At 40.3% G+C, this 15097-nt stretch overlaps 1 protein-coding gene across 2 annotated transcripts in view; it reads right to left on the bottom strand.

Moving 5' to 3' along the window:
• Positions 1–6229: 6229 nt before the first annotated feature.
• The window catches only part of TTBK2 (tau tubulin kinase 2), a 147371-nt gene continuing 138503 nt past the window's right edge, over positions 6230–15097 (bottom strand). For both annotated transcript variants that reach the window (XM_039232746.1, XM_039232745.1), the window contains 2 exons: positions 11766–13039; positions 6230–8303 (listed from right to left, as the gene is read on the bottom strand). In XM_039232746.1, the coding sequence (XP_039088677.1) occupies positions 7841–8303; positions 11766–13039 (1737 nt within the window). In that variant the 3' untranslated portion in view covers positions 6230–7840. The remainder of the gene's footprint in view (positions 8304–11765; positions 13040–15097) is intronic.

Consider the following 15097-nt stretch of genomic DNA (forward strand, 5'->3'; position numbering starts at 1 on the left):
CCCGGTCAGGGCACTTGAATGCGATTGCGCAGGCGCCGGCGCGCCACGGGCGGCCTGGGAGAGGCGGGGCCGACGCGTAGGAGCGACCGTTGGGCCGCGGGGCGGATGGGCGGGGCTGGGGGCGGGGCCGGGGTTTCCCCAGGTTGAGGTTCGGCTCAGGCCTTCGGTCAAGGCCTCGGCTGGGTCAGCGGCTCCCGACAGCAGACAGTTGGCCTGCAAAGTACGGCCGCACCGCGAAGGTTGAGGTCCCGCCCCGGGCTACCCTAGCCCGAAGGGCGACCTGCAGGGACTCAGGAACATGACAGGGGAGACCGAGGGGCCGGGAGAGCGGCTGGACGGTAAAGGTCAACGATTTCCCGGAGAGAGACACCTGCCTTATCTTCTGCGATAAGCACGTTCTTTCTAGAGTTTTAAGTTTTCTAGATACAACAGTCGCCACCCTAAAGAAGTTAGGATAAAATCAGTCTAACTTCATATGACCTTATGTTTCTCAAAAGTTGAGTTTTCAGCCCCCTGGCCCGTGCGACGCCCACTGGTTTTCCAACAGTCACCATCAATTGACAGACCATTTAAGATAGTAAGAAACAATTCTTGCAAGGAGGCTTTTTATAATCCTCAGCCCACAACGCTTAAAGTTCCTCAGGCCACGCTGCACACAGAAGCGCTTGTCTGTATCTTTACCTTACACCAGGTTATTATTTAGGCTACTCTGCAGTTGAAATGTCACGAGGCACATTCAGATGTTAATGGCAGCTTGAGTTATTAATTTCTTTAGAAACAGGAGAGAGGCAGCTCTTTAGATGTTGCTAAGAGAAATCAAGAAAGGGAAATCAGGCAGAGAACTAGACAGATGGCAAGAATACTCCAGGCTAAACCACACCAGGTGGGGTGGAGCAGTTTCCATTCGGGTGCCTCCTGAGAGTTCCTCTGGTTCAGAGGAAGGTCGGAGATGAAAGAAGAGGGTGGTGCGGAGCAGGAATCACTCTAGTGCTACAAAGTCTGTTTCCTGCAGAAAAGGAGAAAGTACCTCCAGCCAGGGATGAAGGACTGAAAGAGAACTCTAAATACTCGCAGCTTTATTACTTCACCTTCAGTTTTATTACATGGGAAACCACCTCCTCATATCCCTCTCCTGTTTATCTGCAGGGATACTGAATACCTAGCTTCTATTCGGTCCGGCGCTTCATTTTCTAGGTCACTTCTGGACGTGGTACTGCATTTATGGTAACACCTTCTGTTTTCTGTTGATCTTGTAACCTCTGGTGCATTCAATAGCTTTATTAAATTAGAAAAATAATATTTTCCACTTTTGAAAGCAAGCCATCACACAAACAGACCTAGAGTTTGCATGCGGAATGAATATTTTATTACTAGATTATAAAAATAAAATACAAAATAATTTTAAAACAGAACTTAAAACACTGTACAAAGCTTTAATATGATACAAATGGGGAAATTAAATAAATAATTACACTTTTATGTACAGATGGCCTATACAAAAGCACTCTGTGTTTCTGCCAATACTCTTATGTCCTTGTTTGCCTGAGCAAAAACGCATAAAAAGGGCTGGTTGGAGGGAAAAGGACAATACAATACCTTTGGAGGTATTTCAAAGAGCAACTTCTCATCACTGATTTCATGAAGAGGAGAAAGGGAGAAAACTGTGGGATTATTAAAGTCCTCTATTTTAAGTTACTGGTCTTGATCGACAAGAAAATTCTTCTGGCTTGTGGTTCAATCTGATGTAACAGTTGCCAAGAGTTCATAACTTTCAAGAATTATATCTAGTCAAAACTAGATGTTTCCCCCTCCCTCTTTTTTCCCAAAAGCTGTGAAACTCATAAATAAATGGCCCAAAGAAATCGACACTGGCAATTTTAGGAATGGAGTCAGGAGGGGGACCAGGAATGGTATAGGAGGGAGGGAGTGCATGGGCTCAGTGTGGGTCAACTGTTCTCTTTGTTCAATTCACTCAATCCAATTCCAGAGCCATAGGTGGCACAGTGTTGTGATCTTCCTAACTATTTCTTAATGCTTTTTACCTTAGTGAACTAACTTAACCTATCTTGTGACTCATTTAAAAAGAAAACAGTTTTGAAAAGTCCTCAGGGCTTTCCCTTCCTGGGCTACTCCCTAAAATAAATCACATTCAGACTCTAGTACTAAGCCTTGTTTATCCCTTATGGGTGAGTGAAGAATACCCAGATTCCAAAAATGGTGAAGTGCTGTGAATGAACTTTTAAAGATTTAAAAACATGTATTATAAGGTGGGGAGAAAGCATCATATGGCAAGGATAGTTTGTATTAAAAACTTCGGTTTACTCAATGTTTTTAGCTGGGTAAGTGAACACTTCTGTACACAATATGCAACGGTATTAAACTACTGAAAAGAGGTAAAATTGCTATCCATCATTAGTGTGTAAAATTATGTCACTGGCAAATTCTATACTCACATGGGCTCAAAGATTTGCCTATGGAATCCTACTCTGTAGGTCAAGGAACCCAGAACCACTGGCCCAGGGTATCTAAGAGACATGTCAGCATCAGCAGTGATACATACGTACTCTGTCACTTCCAACTGAAGAGGCAGCTCTGTGAAAGTTTCACAGGGTAATGAAGGAAAAGGCTCTTATTTTACATGTCTCCTTAAGACCAAAGATCCAGCAAAGTGTAAGGAAATCTTCAAATTACTACTGACTAGATGTTACTTTTGGTTGTTCCTTTTTTCGAGATTGTTTTTAATAACCACAAAGTGATCTTGATCTTGTCACATACTTTCATTTTCTGATCCAAATTTGCTCAAGGGGAATAATTAAACATCAAGCTTACACTTTAAAAGTCAGAGCAGATAATAACAACTTAATCAGGCAATGTAGTAATGGGCCAGGATGCTAATGTCATTATTTCATGTCCAGCCAGAGATTTCTCAAGGACTGAGGTGTGCAGCATCCAAATTCCCCTTTAAATTAATAGGGATCTTTGTCCCTTGTCCTGGAGTTACTTGAGAACTACAGGAATTCCCCATATGCCTCTTGCAGTTCTCCCTTGCACCGCTGGCAGCAGATTCTGCAGGCTCCCACAACTATGTGGGTTCACTTTCTCCTAATTCCAAAGGGATGGCCAAACTACTGAGAAATCAAATGATAATGATATGACGCTTCCATGCATGAGGTATACACCATAGTTCTATTAGATGAGGACAGGGAAGCGCGATGTCCTAAAAAGCACCTGGCGTTTTCTGTGCACCACATCCTCCTGTCCGGTCTGAGGACTGTAGCTGCCGCACGTTCCCTTCTGTAAGTAAAGGTCTAAATCTGCACCTCTGGATTCAGACTCAGGTAAATATTGACATATGAGGACTACCACCATGGTTACATGCCTTAATCCTGTAATACTCTTTGTGTTAAAACATAGATAACTCTTCTGCAAATAAACTGTACAGACCCAAAACTCAAGAAAGTTAAACAATGCCACTGTCCTCAACCATTCTATCTCCTCAGTGCTATAGGTGCCAAAATATGTCTCTCTTTAAGCAACGTCCCAAAACATCTGTGGTAAATGCACATAAACAGAAATGGGCAGAATATAAAAGAGTGAATGCAAACAAGTTAATTCCAAAATACATGAACATGACAGGAGAAATGGTTCCCAACATATGCCATGTTCTGATAGATCTAAGGGAATGAAAAAAGTTTTAAAATGTGAAAACTTTGATCTCCAAGACTAAATCTAGACTTATCTACAAATAAATATATTTTCAAATAGCCAGAATAGAATAAGATGCATTTTGTTCCCTAACCCACTAAATTCTGAATTCCGGATCCTGTTTCTCCTATCACCAATTCCTAATGTTAGATTAAGAATATAGTTCCTAGAACAAAGACTCCTCTGGGGGGAAAGCATCTGTTTTTAATTCAAAGCTATCGAGTATAGAAAAACTAATTATAGTTTTAACTATCTGCATATGGGTTTACAAGACATGCACCAATGTACACTTTTTCCTTGTAGATTGAATGCAACCATAGAAACATTTGCATAAAAATCTGTGGCCTGGCAGGAATCTTTGATGATTACCAAAGAAATCAAGTTCCCCTAGTGGCTACGAGCTGAAAAGAAAGAGATACTGCACAACTAGTCCACTGAATCAGGAAGCAGCTGAGATTTGCTTTGTATTTTAAAGCAAATAATACAAAGTGGATAATGACAACAGTGGGTATCAATGACCATTTTGCTACTTATTTAGAACTGGACGGACCTGGCAACTTTTACAAAAAACATTCACTTCACAACATGCAACTTAAGAAACAGTAAATATGATGGTGCCCTTAGCAAGGCCAGCTTGCATACCAAGTTGGGAATGAGAACGCCTGCGTGAGACTTACCATTCAAAGATGTTTACAGTCTGTGCTTTAAGCTTATGCTTGATATTATCTGATTTTCCTTTGTTCACTATACATTAAAGTTAAATGCCTTTATGCTGCACAAAAGATTCTCAGGTGAAATTTTAATATTTCAAACAGTCTGTACACCCCAGAGATTTGGCAGCATAATATAAGAAGAATGCTACCTACAGGGAATGAGCTAGTGCTAATCCATTTTCTGCTCCACAAGTAATTCTAGAGCCTAGACATGGCCGTGTAAGGGCAAGTTGCCATTCTGCTGTGAGAGGAAAAACCAGGAGGCACTTGATTTTTCAAAAGAGAATTTTAACTTTTGCTCCATACTACGTTTAGTATAGTCTGGTTTGACTTTAATGGCCATGTCCTTCATCTTAGGTAGAATAACCAAACTGATTTAAAATTGTTGGTTGATCTATGTTTTTCACTGAGATCTGAAATATGCCAACACTAAAAAACCCCAAAATAAATAAAAAATAAGGAACTAAAAACAACACCAACAAACAAATAACAAACCTATTCCCTATATCATAACCTTAAAATAAAAACAAAAATCCTTGGGCCAAAAATGTTTTGCTCAGGGCTAACTTCTCTTTCTAGCCTGAGACATTGAACATCTAAAAGCAAAAACTATGCTTTTAAAAACCATGAAGTAAATCTCTGTATCAGCTAGTACTTTTAGGTGGACCTATTGATACATAAGCTATAACTAGTCTGTTTTAAAGTATCAGAGCAGAAACATCTTTGGTTAACTCTTTCCTTTACATGCAAAATAGAGTATTCTTATACAACGAGGCTGTTTCTCTCTGGATCTGGAGTTTGTCAGGGCCATTTAGAAAAGGGGGCAACACAGTGGAAAAGTTGGGAGAAAAACAAGAAACCAGAGAGAGAAAACATTCAATCGCCACGCTGCCATCATTGTCTGTTTTGGCCGCCAGAAGAGAAATACCAATAAAAAACAACACACACACCACAACTGTTCCTGACAGTCATGACTGGCACATTTCAGATGATAGGGGTCAGGATTTAAAGCTGGCTACTCTTAGCACAATTTAGCTACTACAACAGAACAAAGATAATTCCTTAACTGTAGATTACTCCACTCCCCCACCACCCAAAAAAATTGTGAGATGAAAAGAGGAATGTAGAATGGCAACTTTAAGACATTTTAAAAAAATATCAATTTATGTGAGACCCATGATTATCATCCTAGTTTATCCCCTTAAGCCATAAGGATAGAATTATGTGATTAACATGACAAATTTTTGAATCAGTATTATAAGCATGTCCTGGTAATTTTTTCCCCTATTAAAATTTTTTAAAAGTGAAAATTAAATAACCTATCTTGGCTTAAAGGCTGCCAACCCTTGCATTATTACACAAAGAAGGCAAGAAGAATCTGAAGTGTCCCATGCCAAGAACATATTTTCAGAAAATGAAGATAGGCAAGGCCCAAGTGTACGCGAGGCACACAATAAAAAGGAATTTCACCATCTGTGATCTTGAAATTACAAATGGAGAATGAGAAAGAATGAGTTTATATAAGCATATGTTTCTCTATATATTTATAAATATTTATATCATTTACCATGAAGACATGCAAGTAGTGTTATAGCAACTATTATACAATATAATACAGAAGGACTGGTCTTCCAATATTACAGTTGCTGTAGTTAAAGAGCAAATTTGTCTTATCTATTGCATTCCTCTGTAGTGCTTGAAACTGGATAGAAATTAAGATTCCAAACTATGCTACATTTCTTACAGGAGATCATATAGGACTCAACAGTGCTTTGAGTTTCGGGGGGTTTTTTGTTTTTTTTTTTTGTTTGTTTGTTTTTTTAAAAAAGCTCAACACAGATAAAGAGAACGAGAGAAGTTCAGTGCAGCTTCAGGGCAGCTTTGATGCAGCATTATAATGTATTCACTTGGTGAGGAAATATACTTCTTTCTTTTTTTTTTTTCTTGTTTTCCAATTCAACCATGTTAAGCTTTGGCAGCAAACACAAGGTCAAAAAGAATGCACAGATGTTTGCTAGAAGGCAAATTTCAACAGCAAGCAGACCAATTGACCTGACCTCAATAAGGTCTTTACAACACAAAACACCTACAGAGTAGAAAAGAGCCCCTTTGAAAAATCTAGCATAATTTACTTTTGCCTGATTCCTGTTACCAGAAGAGTGAAATCAGAGTATGTTCCTCCTCAGAGCTTTATAAATTGAGGTTACAAGGAACTCAGGTCCAAAAGCCCAAATATTGAAACTAAAGCACGAGAGAAGCAGGTAATAAAACATTAGAAGATAAATATTGAGCCTAAATTTATTTCCCCAGATACTCATTCCTTATTGGCTAAATATATAAAATACAAAGTTTGAGGATTATAAGCCTCAACAACGTACCTAATTTCTCTCTATTTTTCTTTCTAAATCTCTAAAAGCATAAAGTCACACTCCACAGCATTGTATTTCCCTGGTATCATCTTGGAGGTTGATATTGGAAATAGCTGGTATCCAGAAGACCTAAGAAAGCAAGGTCTACTCTGGTCGGTCTTCCTTCAACAAGGAGGAAACAGAGGGAAGAGGGTTCTTTCGTCTTGAAGGGTATTAGCCTTATTCTGTCCCTCTCTCCCTAAAGCACTAAAGCCTGGAAAGGAGCTCTATTTAGACTTCTTCCTTTACCTAAGTTTCAGTAGTTCTTTTTCACAATAAAAATATACTAAGAACTACTGCTCCACAGAAAAATATTAGAGGACTAAAAAAAAAACAACTGGATTTGGAATTTTCATCATGTGCTGCTAAAAGCATATTAGAATGTATTGTTAAAGTAAAAGAAAGACTGCATCAGGTCAGATAGACTAACTTTAAAAACTGTGAAATCCAGGGAGGGTAGCAGGCATGAGGCAAAGTAAAGGTGTGAACTCTCAACACACTAGATAAATACACAAACCACATTTGTGTGAGCACTGGCTCTCCAGCAGCAGACTTGTTACAATTCCTAATATCAGAGCAATTCTAATTCTCCAAGGTTGGGAAGTTTGAATAAAAATATTAAAAACAAGAAGTTTCACTTTTTGCTGTATAATCTTTGAGCAATGCCTTAAAAAACAAAACAGGCCCAAACCCCTTAAAATTCTATTCCATCTCCTTCCTTCAACTCTTTTGTTCAAAGGCAGCTACAAAATGAGAGTTCATTTAATCTTCCCCTTGGATCCTGCTGGATTGCCCCTTCCTATGCAAAGGCATTGATTGATTCCTGATCTGCTTGCTGCCTGCCTTAGGTAATTCCTTATTATATATTTATGTCTTCTTATAAATAATTTATCATGTTACTTTCTTTTGCAAGAGAAGGCCAACACTGATTTTTTAAATAGACAGTACAGGGACACACATGCATCAGGTTCAGGAGGAAGATCTCACACCTTTTACAGAGATGCAGCCCGGCTCCTATCTGCTGAGTTTAGTGGCTGACTTACTCTTCCCTGGGGGGGCTTTAGTGCCGGCGGAGTGGTGGTGGAGGCTGCTGGATCCTTTCAGGCCATTCTTGCTGGGTTTGCAATGCTCCTGTTGGCAGGACCTCCTGGAGGAGGAAGATCCTGAGTGGCTGGGAGGTGACTTGCTTCTCCCCAGATGTGGGGATGAACTCCTCTGGTCATGGTGGGGCCGTCCAGCCCTCGATGGTGAGGAACTAGATGTGCGAGGCAAGGAAGAGCTTCGAGGAGAGGCACTGGGACTCCTGCGAGGGACAACTGGACTCTTGGGTGGTGTTTTTGGATTGTGAGGGGATCCTGGACTCTTGCACTGAGTAGTGCTCCGGGGTTTCTGAGTTCCATTTTGAAGAATTTGGGCCAGGCGGGAGAAAAGGTCTGAGTCGGAATTACTACTCCCTAGGACTTTGTATCTGCGGAGCCTTAAAGGAACAGAGAAGAATTCTTTTCATTTTAATTCAAATGATCCAGAAAGTCACAATGTCCCAAATGATAATGTCTGATGTGAGTCAAGTAAGCAAACACAGGAAACAGAGTTACTATTTCACACACCACTTGTATGATCCTAGATAAACCTCTCCTAGCTTTTTTTTTTTTTTTAAGTGAAGTATAGTTGACATACAATGTTACATTAATTCCAGGTGATTTGACAAATCTATACCTTACATAATGCTAACCATGATAAGTTTGGTCACCATCTGTCACTATGCAAAGTTATTACAATATGATTGACTAAATTCCCTTTGTTGTACTCCCCCTTCACCTATTTCACCCATCCCTCCAACCCCACCAACTGTTCTTTGTATTTATGAGTATTTGTTTGTTTGTTTGCTTGATTGTTTTTTGTTTTGTTTTTTTAGATTTCACATATAAGTGAAATCAGATGATACCTGTCTTTCTCTGAATTATTTCCTTTGGTATAATACCCTCAAGTCCATCTATGTTGTAAATGGCAATCCATGTCCATTCTTTTCTATGGCTGAGCAATATTCTCTCTCTCTCTCTCTCACACACACACACACACACACACACACACACCCTGTATCTTTAACCATTCATCCATCAATGGAAACGGGCTGTGTCCATATCTTATAAACATAGGGGTGCATGTATCTTTTCAAATTAGTGTTTTGTTTGCTGTGGGTAAAATACTCAGCAGTGGAATTACTGGATCATATGGTAGTTCCACTTTTCATTTTTTGAGGAAATTCCATACTGTTTGCAATAGCTGCTGCATAAATCCCATCCTGAGCAGCAGTTCACGTAACCTTTCTTAGCTTTTAATAGGAATGCTATCTACCTCCCAGGATTACTGAGCAGCTAAGAACAGTGGCCCAAGTATTTAGTTGGATGTCTGCCATTCAGAAGCACTTAAATGTTGTTAGTTCCTTTCCTCCTAAGGCATGTTTGCTCTTCAAATTAATGAAACATTTCTAGCATGTTAGTAAGTGTGAGAGAGAGTAAACCATTTTGTTTAAGGCTCCCATGACAGAAATGTGGCACGTACATATGCAAACATTAAGCCCCACAATGCCAGTCTTCAACATGATCTGTACTCACCAACAGCAGGAAATACAGATAAAAGTATATTTTAACCTCATTAAATACTTTCCAAAAGGAAAGAGTAGTCACTGGTTTCTTGGGGTCTCAGTTTCTGCCCTTGACAACAGTCTTGAGATTCAGGAGAGCTGGGTTTGGGGGATGACTGCCTTGTCTTACTGGCAACTGAGCTTGGGCCTTAGAGTTCTAAATCTAGAAAATATTCATATGAATAGCAGTGTCTTCTCTGACCTAAATGTCTGTCTTGGGCTAAAATCCATTCAGTTAAAAAATAATTTAAACCTTAAACAGCAAACATGTCACTTCCTTATAGATGGAAGTGGGAGAACTTCCAAGGTTGTATGATCACTGGCAGGATGCAGGGTCATAAACAGCCATCATCAATCACCATCACGGGTCAGCAACAAGTTACTGACTTTTTGTCTGAATTTTCTCCCCTCTTCCTTTCCCACCATCTACTTATTCTGACATGATGAAACTCACTCTGGTTAAGCCCACCTCATGCATCTTAACGTAAAACTTGAAGAAGGGAGTAAAATAATTCTGTGTCAGGACCCAAGTGGGAAAGTTGAGTTGCTGCTGAGTTCCCAGATAAGTCCAAGCCAGTCAGCTCTGTAGTATGTGGCACAATGCCACATGCTTGGCTTGGTTACCAAGTGCTACTTTTAAGTGACACGTAAAGTACTAAATAATAAATGATAATCAAGATTTGTTTGTTGCAGTCCAATGCATCTCAAGCCACAGACACATCATCTCTATTAATTACGGAGGACAAGCAGAAGAATGAGGGGACATGTGGCTACTGTTCACGCAATCATGCAATCACCTTTAAAAATGTCTCAAATGACTGTAGTTTAAACATCACCATTCTCCTTGTGGAAGCCTTGTCCCAATGGTACTGCAAATTTAATGTTTAGTGACCCTTGAACATGAAACCTTGGGGCAAATCTAAACTTACCTTAGGGGAGCAAAGTCTTCTGGGTAATGATACAGACAGAACCTCACTTTAATACACTTCAGAATCCATTTAATAGGTGAAGATATACTGCTGTACTACCTATAACAGGCTCTAGTTTTCAGGGAAATGTATTTTGATTTTCACCTTGTTCTAGGTAAAAGGTCATCCTTTTTCTCTTTCTTCTCCAAGGGTTTAAACCCTTCTAGTCTATGAAAGTGAGTAATGGCTCGAACGAAAACATTGTTAACTGGTTCATTACTTCCCAATATTTCCCTCTCTTCTTTGAAGCAGAATCACTCTTGGGGCACCTGGGTGGCTTAATCAGTTAAGCGTCCGACTCTTGATTTCAGCTCAGGTCATGATCTCAAGGTTCAAGGGTCTGAGGCCCTCATCAGGCTTCCACACTGACAGTGCAGAGCTTGCTTGGGATTCTCTCTCTCTCTCTCTCTCTCTCTCTGCCTCTCCCTGGCTTGCGCGCACGCACGCAAACACACACACGCCCACACATGGTCTCTCTCCTCTCTCTCTCAAATTAAATAAACTCAAAAAATATATAATCACTCTGTGGTCAACTATACATAAGAATACTTCAATGAACAAGTATACCATACAATAAATATTAAAATACAATAAATATTAAAGTGATACTTTTGTAAGGCTATATGTATCATCAGACCTAGGGAAACTGCCCAAAGGGTTTTTGTGTTTGTTTAATTCACTATAATCAGGTAAAAAGCACCATTACCAGGACCCATTTATTAAATTATGGACACAGGAGGTGCGTGGGTGGCTTAACTGTTTGAGTGTGCAACTCTTGATTTCGGCTCAGATCATGATACCAGGGTTATGGGATCAAGCCCCACAATGGGCTCCACTCTAAGAATGGAGCCTGCTTAAGATCACTCTCTCCCTCTGCTCCTCTCCCCTGCCTGCATGCTCTCTCTCTAATAAAATAAATTATGGAACAGTCTTTTTCACTAGAATTTGACATCATAGTGACATGTTTTATAATGAAGTATCTAGTTAAAATGAACTAGAAGAGAAGTAACCTTTGCTGCATGCTAATTAAGCCCAGTACAATGCTCCACATGTATGCAACCTTATTTTATCCCCCCAACCACGAGGCAAATGCAAGACCTATTTCATAGATGCGGAAACTAAGGGTCACACTGCGAGAAAGTGGGAGAGGCATGAATTAATGTGAATCACTATGATCCCTTGTATACACTGAGCTATAAAGCTTGGAAAAGGCAGGGAAGGAAGTAGATGATCAAAAGCAGGCAACGAAGAAATGAAACCACTGATATATCATAATCAAGCAGACACAAATAACACTATACACTTAACACAGAACACACGGAATTACCTGGCTTCTACTCCAGGCCTTGTGGGGGGCTTTCCTGGTGGTGGCCGAGGCAAGAACTGAGCTGAAGTTGCGCTACTAACTTGATCTGTGTTGACCCATGAAACTGGCCTTGGAATTTTGCTCTTTCTGGACTGGGAGATGATGGGTGACAGAAAGCTGTCTTCGGCTGATCTGCTCAGGTGCGAGTCTACAGCCAGTCTTGAAAAGGGAGTGAAGACATCCTCCTCAGAAAAGGGAGCAGGAACAGTAGCTAGTCTCTCCTCTAGCAATTTATCGGAGGCACTTGAGAGGTCCCCAAGGAAAGACTTGAGTTGCCTTTTTTCCACCAGAAGCCTGACGAGGTCTGGCTGATAAGCTTTCTTTTGGAGGAGCTTTTCTTTTGCAGAGACTGGAGAGGATGATTCAAAAGTTGAGTCTATCTCTTGTGCTAAAACAGGGATTCGGCTGTGTCTAGTTACAAATGATGACCTAACCCCATCCTTCCGGGATGGGGGACAATGTTCATTCTCTGAAACACAATGAAGTAATTCTCCATTTCTTGGGGCAATTTTCTCTCTATCGCCCTCTTGGTGCAAAAAAGTAGACAGATCTCCCTGATGACCTGGCAAGTCTTCACTCTTGATGTCATCATCCTTAGATATCTTACTTTTTTGCATTGCTGCAACCTGACCTATCTGTCCTTCAACATGTGGGTCAATCACTTGTGGAGAAATTTCTGAAGTTGCAACTGCCAGAATCTTCATTATCTCATGATTTTTGTCTTGATTTGGCACCACACTAAAAGTCTGTGTCTTTGTCACATCAAGAGGTTCAGTAGTAGCTGAGTGATCCCTTTCCACAGTTACCAAGTCTCCTGGAAGAGAGGCGATCTCAATATAATGCTGCCCTTTACTTAGCTTCTCATCTTCATTATCTGATCCTAGAAGAATGCTTTTCTCTTCCGTTTCCCTAGGGAGACTCTCAAATTCTCTCACAGCCAGTCTGTTATGGTCAGTGAGGTCTTTTGGTCCCAGGTCTTGAGATTTGTTACTCTCTCTAATACTGGGTAACAAGTCATGACCAATATGATCTATCTGAAGTCCCAAGTCTGTTCTGCTTCCTCCACTAGGAGGTTCACCCTCTATTACGACTAGGCCAGAGAAGTTCTCCCTTGGAGAGTAAAGTTCTACAGTGGGCTCCACAGGCTGAAGGTCTTTTTTCTCTGGCTGCTGACCATAGTGAAAGCTTCCTGAAGTTGACTGTGTGGATGCCACAGAAGGTCTAGGAATTGTAATCTGGAAACACAGAAGAAAAAATATAATGCAATAACGTGGAATATTAATAAAGATGCATGATTCGAAATTAACACTTCAAAGTCTAATTTATTAGAGGAACACAGATGTTGACCAGGTCTGTCCAACTCATACTTAAAATGAACAATTCTGAATCAAAGTATATGACACCTAAGCTCCCCTACTCAGGAGCTGTACAAAACAGTCTCCATCTAGACTCATTCCTGCCTTTTCTTTAGCCTGCTCTGTGCTCTGGAAGACTGATTTCTACAGACTGCACTATCCAGGCTCCCTTGCCTTCTGATTGCTGACTGGGTTCGACCAACGGGAAGCACCAACAGAGAATCAGAGAATTTGGGGGAGAGAAAGGTCTGGATATTAATTCTCTCTGCTTCCTGCCCAAGAGACAGCAGCACTGGTGGTGACTACATTCTACCACTTCTGGCCACAGCTGCTATCTCAGGGCCCTTCTCCCAGCTTCTGCTCCCTCTTCCTTCTCTTGCAGGACTCAAGATAGAATTGACTCCCTCTACTGATGGTCCTGTTAGTTTTCTTTATTCTATCTACACATCTGTGAAACGTTCTTTTCATTAAATTCTAAGTCCCCTTCAGTGTGTCAGCTATTTCCTGCCAGAATCCAGATACAGGATTAAAGGAAAAAATTACTGGCAAATTACTGTAAGTTTAAAAACTCTGGATTTACATGCATTTTGTTTCCCATAAATCCTTTCAATAAACAATGATAGGAATATTTTATCTTCTCATAAGCAAAGACCTGCAAAGATGTTTCCTAATGTTCCATTAGTTTCTTCAAATTTTTAAGGACAAGCCTATGATAAATCCTTTCATTTAAGTCATTTCAAGTCTATGTGAATGAGATTCAGTATCTAATAAGAATGTCCTTTTTTTTTTTTTTTTAAATTTTTTTTAAAAATGTTTTATTTATTTCTAGGAGAGAGAGAGAGAGACAGCGTGAGCAGGGGAGGGTCAGAGAGAGAGGGAGTCACAGACTGAAACAGGCTCCAGGCTCCGAGCTGGCAGTCAGCACAGAGCCCGACGCGGGGCTCGAACCCACGAACCGCGAGATCATGACCTAAGCGAAAGTCGGACGCTTAACCGACTAAGCCACCCAGGCGCCCCAAGAATGTCCTTTCTTAAGACTCCTAAAGTTTCTACATTTTCACGTTTGTTAAAAATGACATGTAAAAAAAAGTGACATGTAAGGAGACAGAAAATATCAACCACATACACTGATAAGGAAAAAAGCCTTTCTGAGAAATCAAGTAAGTCAAATTACTTAATGAAACCAATTATGTTCTAGGAAAACTATGGAAATTGGCCTGAATTCAAAGCAAAATGAATCTGGAGCCGTCGTAGGAGATTTCACTTAGAATCCATCTTAATCCAAAGACATTAAGAAATGGGTGTAGTTCCTAAATCAGAGAAATTATCTGGATTTGTTTCACTGTATGTCAGGAATACAATTAGGTTTAAGAATATGTAAAGCTTGGGGTGCCTGGGTGGCTCAGCTGGTTAAGCGTCTGACTCTTGATTTTCAGCTCAGGTCACGGTCACACAGCTTGTGGGTTCGGGCCCCACATCAGGCTCTGTGCCAGCAGAGTCTGCTTGGGATCTCTTTCTCTCTCTCTCTTTCTTTCTACCCCTCCCCTGCTCGTTCTCTCTCTCTCTGAAAATAAATAAATAAATAAGCATTAAAAAAAAAAAAAAAAAAAAAAAAAAAAGGACATGTAAAGCTTGTCCTAAGTCCAGCCCAGGAGAAAACACCTAACAAATGTCCTAAAATAGCTCCTGAATGGAACCAGTGTCCTGAGCATCTGTCTGGTTAATTAAATACAGGCTGTTTACGTTCAGATGAGAATTCTTACAATAAGACCAGACCTATAATGACCTTCAAGAAAAGGGAGTAAGTTCTAGTGGTGTGTTGCCTTTCACTAAGTCACTTTATACTTGTATCTCTGTTTCACTGTTCTAAAATATACATTCAGGCAGATAGCAATTATCTAGTATATTTTAAAAATGATATTGAAACCTAAAATATAT

This window comes from Hyaena hyaena, unplaced genomic scaffold, assembly GCF_003009895.1.
Source record: "Hyaena hyaena isolate Hyena2069 unplaced genomic scaffold, ASM300989v1 scaffold_70, whole genome shotgun sequence".
In the NCBI taxonomy this organism is placed as follows: domain Eukaryota; kingdom Metazoa; phylum Chordata; class Mammalia; order Carnivora; family Hyaenidae; genus Hyaena; species Hyaena hyaena.